This window comes from Marmota marmota, unplaced genomic scaffold (genome assembly GCF_001458135.2).
Source record: "Marmota marmota marmota unplaced genomic scaffold, marMar, whole genome shotgun sequence".
In the NCBI taxonomy this organism is placed as follows: domain Eukaryota; kingdom Metazoa; phylum Chordata; class Mammalia; order Rodentia; family Sciuridae; genus Marmota; species Marmota marmota.
Genome location: NW_026000079.1, coordinates 5,480,593 through 5,488,548, shown reverse-complemented (window position 1 = coordinate 5,488,548; position 7,956 = coordinate 5,480,593). Strand labels below are relative to the sequence as shown.

General features: G+C 60.8%; 1 protein-coding gene across 3 annotated transcripts; it reads right to left on the bottom strand.

Annotated features, from left to right (window-relative positions):
- Celf3 (CUGBP Elav-like family member 3) lies at positions 1-7,744 on the bottom strand. Of its 3 annotated transcripts, none has more exons than XM_048814845.1 (12): positions 7,726-7,744; positions 7,225-7,273; positions 6,723-6,851; positions 6,525-6,604; positions 5,349-5,492; positions 5,095-5,236; positions 4,779-4,928; positions 4,386-4,451; positions 3,915-4,049; positions 3,526-3,669; positions 2,626-2,762; positions 1-1,043 (listed from the first exon to the last, which is right to left on the bottom strand). In XM_048814845.1, the coding sequence occupies exons 2-11, from the start codon at positions 7,271-7,273 to the stop codon at positions 2,635-2,637; spliced, it is 1,167 nt and encodes a 388-aa protein (XP_048670802.1). In that variant the 5' UTR covers positions 7,726-7,744; the 3' UTR covers positions 1-1,043; positions 2,626-2,634. The 3 variants fall into 3 exon arrangements, with proteins under 3 accessions (XP_048670802.1, XP_048670804.1, XP_048670803.1); XM_048814847.1 differs by having other exon boundaries at positions 3,915-4,046; XM_048814846.1 differs by having other exon boundaries at positions 6,723-6,848; positions 7,726-7,740.
- Between the last annotated feature and the right edge of the window lie 212 nt (positions 7,745-7,956).

Here is a 7,956-nt window from a genome sequence, read left to right as displayed (position 1 = left end):
GATGCTTTCAAACTTTTTTCTTTATTTAGACAGAAAAGACCAACTCTTTAAAAGTAAAATGCAATAAATAAATAAGTTAAGCATAGAGAACTGTCTGAAACTGACTCCCCAGTCTCCCCTTCCCACTCCCACCCCCACCCCATTTTCTTTTCCCTAAAACCTTTTCCTAAAGAAAATGATCAGGTAATAAACCCCTTTAGCCCTCCCCACTCCCTTCCTCCCAAATACCCAGTTACCCCCCAAAAGCAAAGGGAGAAATCAAGAGAGAAAAAAATCCAAGGGCAAAATTGTCTAAACTCCCAGAAAGAGAGATGGCAGCGACCGGGCCGGGCCGGGCGGGCTGGGTGACGCACGGGTGGTCGTGGTATTTACACGGAGGGGGCCAGCAGAGACTGTAAACATTTTTAGGGGTTCAGGGGGAGGTCTTTTCCTCGAGAAAGGAGGAGGGTCTCTGTGGCTGACTGGCGGAGAGGCAGCCCTCAGGGCTCCCCCACACCCTCCTTGGAGGGGGCCCTTGGGGGAGGCAGTGAGTTTTAGGGCTGGGAGCCCAGGATTCAGGGATATCCTACCTCTAGCTGGGTGGAGGGGAGTGTGAGGCCAGCTTCTGAGGAGCCCCTACTGCGGGGAAGAGGCTGGGGTGAGGGTGGGCTGGGGAGTGTGGGAGCCCCGCCGCCCACCCTGGGCTTCACGACTAGAGCAGGCCCAGTGGTCGGGAGGCAGGTGTGAGCACTGGGCACAGAGGGCCCACCACAGGAGCCCGAGCAGAAGGCAGATACCCTGGAAACTTCCAGCCTATTCCTTGCTCCCTCGCAAAGGCCAAAAGGGCACCTGGGAGGAATAGGCCCCCGGAGCCAGGGAAGCCAAGCCACGGCCGTCAGAGAGGCAGGTGCGTAGCAGGAGCAGGCCAGTGTCCTGTGCCCCCGGGGCCGTGAAGCAGCTTTGGCCCCAGAGCCCAATCGAGGCCCAGGGCAGATGTGCAGAGAGGGCCGGAGCCAGTTGTGGGAGGAGGGTGTGAGGCACCCCTGCCTCTGGCATCTCCGGACCTGTGAAGGAAGGAAACACGGGTGAAGCTTGGGGAAGATGGGGGCAGTGCTGGCCGCAGGCTCTGGGCAGAGGGAGGGGGCTGGGGTGGGTGGTGGCATCAAGATGGGGCTGCCCGAGAAGGCAGGTCATCAAAAAGGCCTCATTCCAAACGGAACCATCCGGCCCCCCAGCCACAAGAGCAAAGGCCAGGAACAGAGGGGATGGGGGGCGTTGGAGGAGACAGAAGCCAAAGGCCATTAGGAAGGAAGCAGTCGGACAGCCCAAGGGAAGAGTGAGGGCTGCAGAGCCAGAGGGGAGGCCAGAGATGAGGAGCAACAGGCAGGCAGGGGGACCAGGAGAAGGGAGGAGTGAGAGACAGACAGACACCTGGAGAGGAGCCTCCGCAAGGCCAGGGCCACCCGGACTGGGCTTAGGGACGAGTCTCGGGGTGAGACCGCCCCGCCTCTAAGCAGAGCTCTCATTCCTTTTTGGAAAGGAACAGAAAAAGCAAGAGAAATGCACAGAACACAGACCACAGTCACCAACCACTGTTGACCAAGCACATCCCGCGAGCTGCCCCCGGCCCTGTCCCTGGGCTGGGGGGAAGCTTCCCTCCACGGCCCCTCCCCAAATAACAAACAATTGGCTCCAAAGACAACACGCTCGTTCCATGCAACTTACAGGGGCCCGGAGCAGGGGTCCGGGGATGGGGGCTTCAGCCGACAATGGACACGGGCCCTGGGCTGGGGGCCCCCGGGGTGGGGGGAGTTAAGCAGCCAGGATTGGGGGGAAAGGGGAGAAACAGAAAACGTGGGTATTGTTCTTGGGTTGTGTGCTTTTTTTTTTTTTTTCCAGGGGTTTAGTCCAAAGGAGATTAACACAAAAATAACCAAGGCGCACAGATCTGTGGCCCTGAGGTTGGGACGCTGGCCCACAGTGGGGTGAGGGGCTGCTAAGCGAACTTCATCAGGCAATGCAACATTCCAACCTCCGCCACCTAAACCAAAGTGACTCCCACGAGGCCTGCAGCTCGGGCTGCCCCAGTCGGCCCTGGGCCCTTTCTTGGCCCAGGGGCCAGGGTGCACTGCTCTGAGTGGAAGTCACCTGGACATCAGGGCAGTGAGGACCTGGTGTTTCCACCACTGGGAGGACAGAGATTCCAGAAGCCAGTGACTCTAGGACCCTCAAGTACCCTAAACCAAACCTTGCTCCCCCAAACCTGCTCTCCTAATTTCATCCACCCAAAGGAGAACCAGAGAGTGAGAGAGACACAGACATGGACACACTGACCGGACAGACAGAACAGGTAGTGTGAAGCTCTGGGGCAGACACAGACTCGGTTCCTCCTGGCTCACATGGAGTGAGTGTGAGTGAGTGTGAGTGAGTGTGTGAGTGTGTGTGTGTGTGTGTGTGTGAGAGAGAGAGAGAGAGAGAGGTGACTGAACAACAGCTGAGGCAGTTCCCCAGGTCCGTTTCCCATGCCCAGAGCCGGGTAGGTGGGGTGGCCCCTGAGGATGGTGGGAAGGGTGGGTGGCGCACTCGAGGGCCCTGGCTGCAGTGTGGGGGTCAGAGAGGGGGGCACAACACCGGAGCAGCACCCACCTGGAGCCCTCAGTAGGGCCGGTTGGCATCCTTAGGCCGCTTTAGCTGGACTTTGAGGCGCTTCATGCCGATCTGGAAACCATTCATGGCCTGGATGGCCGCCTGGGCACTGGCCGGATTGTCGAAACTCACAAAGCCTGGGGTGAGAGGGGCATAAGGCCAGCCGGCCCACCTCCCTCTCCTGCCGTGGGCCTAGGGCTGCCGCTCCGGCTTTCCAGACCTACTTCTTCTAGGTCTCGCTAATGCCTAGAATACTGCCTGCACACCGTGGGCATCAGGAAGTGCGTGTTGGCGGATGGGCTGAACGCGCGATCCCAGCGCAGCCACTTACAGAACGAGGACACGCTTTCCAGCACTCTCTGCAGGGCGGCCTCTTCCTCCGCCTGGTTATGTCTGAATTGGCCTTTTGAGAACTGTCATCGCCAGACCTTACATGGCTTTGAAACAAAGTCCCTGGAGCAGCCTTTCAAAGATGTGAAGCGACTAAGACCTACCCCCTTTGGAAAACCAAATTCCCCAGACTGAGCCTACTTGGCTCCATCAAGCATGGATTTGGCGGGCGAACTTTTGTGGATGTACACGCCCAGAATCGAACCCAGGGCCTCAGGCGTGCTAAGCACCCGCTCTACCAGCCAGCCATGTTCTGGCCAACGTTGGTCCTAACAAGGACGAAGCTGTGGTTTTCTACAGGAAGAGAAGGGCTCAGGTGCAACAAGTATGGGATGCAGGGTGTGTCAGAGATGGTCCTGTCCTGCCCTCGGACACTCAGGATCTCAGGTACAGGGCCCATCGTGACCACAGCGCTTTCAGTGGTATCAGACCGTGTTCTAACGTGGAGTTTGGCAACAACAACAACAACAACATGTCTACACTTGGTCTTTTGGATCATCGTATTCTTACCAAAACATTTGCTCTGATTGGTGGCCCGGTCAACAAAGACTTTGGCTGAGATGACATGGCCAAAGGGGACAAACATCTGGAGGATCTCTGAGTCCGTGAACTCCTGGGGCAGGTGGTAGATGAAGATGTTACAGCCATCAGGGCCTGGGTGGCGGCAGAGACCGAGGTCGTGAGCAACAGGGTGCCAGGAAGCAGACCCCGCAGGACCCTCCACTCCTAGCCCAGCCTGTGGCCAGGGCTCCGGCCACCTCGTCCCCATTTGTTTTCATCCCCACACACGGGCAGGAGCTAGGTTTGGCACAGGGCAATCGGAAGTCCCTGAGACCACAAGGAGGACCTTCCTATCCCTGAAGGCTTGTGGCTATGAGGACCCTGCCCAGGCCTGGCACCTTCTCGCTGCTGCTGCTGCTGCTGCTGCTGTTGCTGCTGCTGCTGTTGAGGCGGAGGTGGAGGCTGCTGGGCCACTAGGGCGGGAGGCTGCGGGAACGCGGGCGCAACCAGGCTGTAGGCTGCCGGGTAGGCTGCTGGGGGGACAGAGAGAGCCGAGGGTAGGCTGCTGGGGGGGACAGAGAGCGCTAAGGGTAGGCTGCTGGGGGGACAGAGAGAGCCGAGGGTAGGCTGCTGGGGGGAACAGAGAACGCTAACGGACAGATCTCCCTCCCCTCACCCAGGCCAGTGGGATCCCCAGAGCTAAGGGTCTGTCAGGAAAAGCCCCTCAGCCCCCCAGACCCATCCTGTGGATAAGGCTTGTCCGGAAAGTGCAAGGAGGCACTGGCAGAGCCGAGAAGCCCAGATCCACGCCTGGCCTCCTTCCTCTTGTGGTCCCCCCACCTGGGCAGGGCCTGTGTGAGGAGCCTCACCTGTATAGTGCTGCATCCCTGCGTAGGCCTGCTGCAGGGGGTCCACGGGGGCCGCGGGGCTCTGGGCTGCGGAGAGCAGGGACCCTGAGTGGCTGGCACCCAGCAGGAGCCACCAGCTCCAAGCAGAGATGGGCAGGGGAGGAGAGCCTCCGCTGGGCACGGGGTGCGGGGCCATAAGGCAGGAAGGACTGGGGTCTGGCTGTCGTGCTACCCTGGAGGTGTGGTCCCAGCTCTGAGCCCCAGCTTCCCTGGTCAGAAATAGAGAGTACCCCTGCCCAGGATGGAGGAGCCTCACTGGAACCCTGGGGCTAGATGGGGCAGTGTGGCGTGACTGCCAGGACGGGACAGGTGGCTTGGAGGAGGACCAGGCAGGGTGACAGGCGGAGGGCCCACCTGGGTAGGGGTGAACCCCGTTGGGATACAGAGCGTCGGGGGCAGGCTGCCCAGTGGGCTGGGTGGGCACCGGGCTGTAGCCGTTGACGCCCAGGGCAGCAGGGATGGCAGAGACGGGCGTGGCAGCGATGGCAGGAGGGGTGCTGGTTCCTGGGAGGAGAGAGCCACAGAGACAGCGGAGAAGGGGACACAGAGGCGGAGGCCCAGTCAGCGAGTCTGAGGGCAGCGGAGCGACGAGCCCCCCTGGGCCCCACCAGGCCGTAGTGCCCTGGCCCCCCGTGATGCCCAGCCCCGCCCTGCCCTGCACAGGCCTCACCTGAGGAGGGGGTGATGGGGGTGGCGATGAGGCCATTGGCATTGATGGCGGCCATGTGCTGCATCTGCACGGCAGCCATGGTGGCCATGGGGCTGAGGTAGGCACTGTGGGCCGCTACCAGGGCCGCCTGCTGCTGCATCAGCTGGAAAGAGGGACACAAGGTGGGCTAGGCCCAATGTGTCAGGAAGATGGGGCAGGACACAGCGGCCAGGAGAGACAGGGACGGGCCAGGCTCAGCCAGGGCGAGTGCTTACGGCCTGGGTGTAGGCGCTGTAGGCTCCAAACTGGAGGGCGATGGGGCTGAACATGCCCAGCTGGGTGGCCACCTGCTGCATGCGTCGCAGACCTCGCTCCTTCTCGGTGTCAGCGAACTTCACCACCAGGCTGGATGAGGCACCCTGGGCACGGGCCCCACATGCAGGTCAGAGAGAGAGACAGTCAGCACCTCTCTTCCCCAGGGGCCAGCCCCTGGCCTCGTCCCGCCTCCTGCACTGGTGTCTTTGGATCAGAAGCCACCGTTTGGTCCACGCCACATGGGGAGATTCTGCTCTACCCGCTCCCTGTGCCAGGATGTGCAAAAGGCTAGAAAGAGTCGGGGACCGTGAAAGGGCGTCACCGCTCCTCCAGAGGATCCACACCTGGAAGTCCTCCCCTTGGTGGAAGAGCCACAGCAGAAGTCTACTCCTGCCCCAGAGCTGCCCCCACCTCCCTATAGGGCTCCTGCCCCACAGCCTGGTCCTCGTGGTGTGCTCAGTGGATGCAGCCTCAGGCTCTAACACCAGCCTGAGCTGAGTTAAACACACACTGGGACATTTTCAAGGACTGTCATAGAATCTTAGGCTCTAGAGTGGCAGGGGCCTGGGGTCACCTAACAGGGTTCTCCATCCCATGCTGTCTCCTCCCCTCCGAGCCCCGCTCAAGGCTGCCCAGCTCTGCTGGAGACAACTGCCGCCCCTCAGAGCTCGGGAGTCGTTCAGAGGTTTGCTCTGCTGGGAGTTCCCAGAGGCACTCAGGTGACCAACACCAATGTCAACATGCATGGGGCTTCTAAGCCAGAGTCTGGCACCCCAGCAACTGGGGTGGGGATATGGCAGGTCTGAAAGCCATGTAGGAGGTTGGAAGGGCTGAGGAAAGGAGGCGGAAGAGGAGGTGAGGGACTGGGACTGAGGGTGAGGTGGGTACAGGAGAAGAGAGGTGGGGAGATGCTCTTTGACATATGGCCCTAGAGGGCTGTTTTTCTGCCAAGACATTCCTTTCAAATAATTGAAGAGGGCTGGGAACTAGCTCAGTTGGTAGAGTGCCTGCCTCGCGTCACGAGGCCCTGGGTTCCATCCCCAGCACCACCAATGAGTGAAGAATCCTATCCTGAGTGGACTGCCCCTCTGCGCCAGGGCCTGGGGAGGGGAGGCTGGGGAGGGGGCTGGGCTCACAGGCAGGGTCCGGCTGCTGTGGAGGGTGTTGATGGCGGCCTGGGCCTCAGCATGGGTCTGGAACTTCACGAAGGCGCAGCCTAGAGAGGTGGGGACAAAGAGAGGGGTGAGCCCCACCTCAAGGCCACGGGAGACCTACTGGTAAGGGACCAGCAGGGAGGGACAGGAAGGCCAGCCGGGAGAGGGGCGGGTAACTACCTTTGCTGGTGCCATCTGGCCCCCGGAGCACAGTGCACTCATCTATGGTCCCGAAGGGCTCGAACATCTTCCGGACGTCCTCATCTGTCTGCTGCTTCCCTAGCATCCCCACAAAGAGCTTCCGGTCTTCTGGGGGGTAGGGCACAGGAGGAAGGACATGCTCAGGCCTCCAGCTACTGTCCCAGCCTCTTCCCCGCCTCTCTTCCCTGGAGTCTGCCACTACTTCCCGCCCTGGGGACCAACGCCAGGGTGTGAAGTGGGTGCCGACTGGGAGTAGGGTGCTGGCGGCTCGGAAGGACTTGCACTCCACTGAGCCTCCGCGTGGCCATCTCTCCCGAGGCCAATCTCCATCCCCTGCAACCACAAGGACTCCCCTCTCCATCTGGCCTGGGAACTCTTCAGAATGATCAGAATTTCTTCCTGGAGGAAGACTGCCCCTCATCTCCCCAAGCCCTGGGCCTGGGGTGGGAAGAGAGGCATGGAGTCTCGGGTGCGGACCTACCTCCTCGGCTCTCGCTGTCGGCGGGCTTGACCTGGATGGGCCTGTTCATCTGAAGGAGAGAAGAGAAGGCAGATCTAGGGCCTCCCAGAACTCCCAGGGGCCTCCCCGCTGGCCTGCAGAGGCTGGGAGAGCAAGCCCCAGGCCCAGGCAGTTTCCCTAGCCACTAAGTTTCCCGATGGGCAGCAAGGGCCGGGCCTAATCTTGTCTAGGATTAGGACCCGAGGGGATTAGAGGCAGGAGAGAGAGGATGTGAGGAAGATGCTCATGGGCACATGGGCTCAGCTTGGCCCCAGTGCCTGGGCCAGGGACGAGTGCTACTCTTCCTAGGGAAGAAGGGGTGCTGCCCATAGGACCCAGGTCCTGAGACAAAACCCAGCCAAGGGACTATTCAAGAACTGCCTTCCTTCTACAAAGTCGGAGCAACACAGGCCACCCCATGGAGAAGCCCCCAAGGACTCTAGACTGAGGGAGATCCCACAGAGGCCCAGACTTCCTTCTGACCCCTGGAGGTGTGTCTGCTTCTCTTTCTGCCCCCCTACACCCCTTGACCCCAGGGGGAAGGCACTCGGGCAGCACAAAGGGAGCAGATGCCCAGTCTCCGTGGCAACGGGAGAATGCGCACCATGGCAACCGCCCACTCAGCCTGATTTATCCGTCCCCGTCGCCCTGGCGACCGTGGTGACGTCATCACTTCGGCTGCTCCACACACCCGGAGCAGGAGTGGGGGGGGGG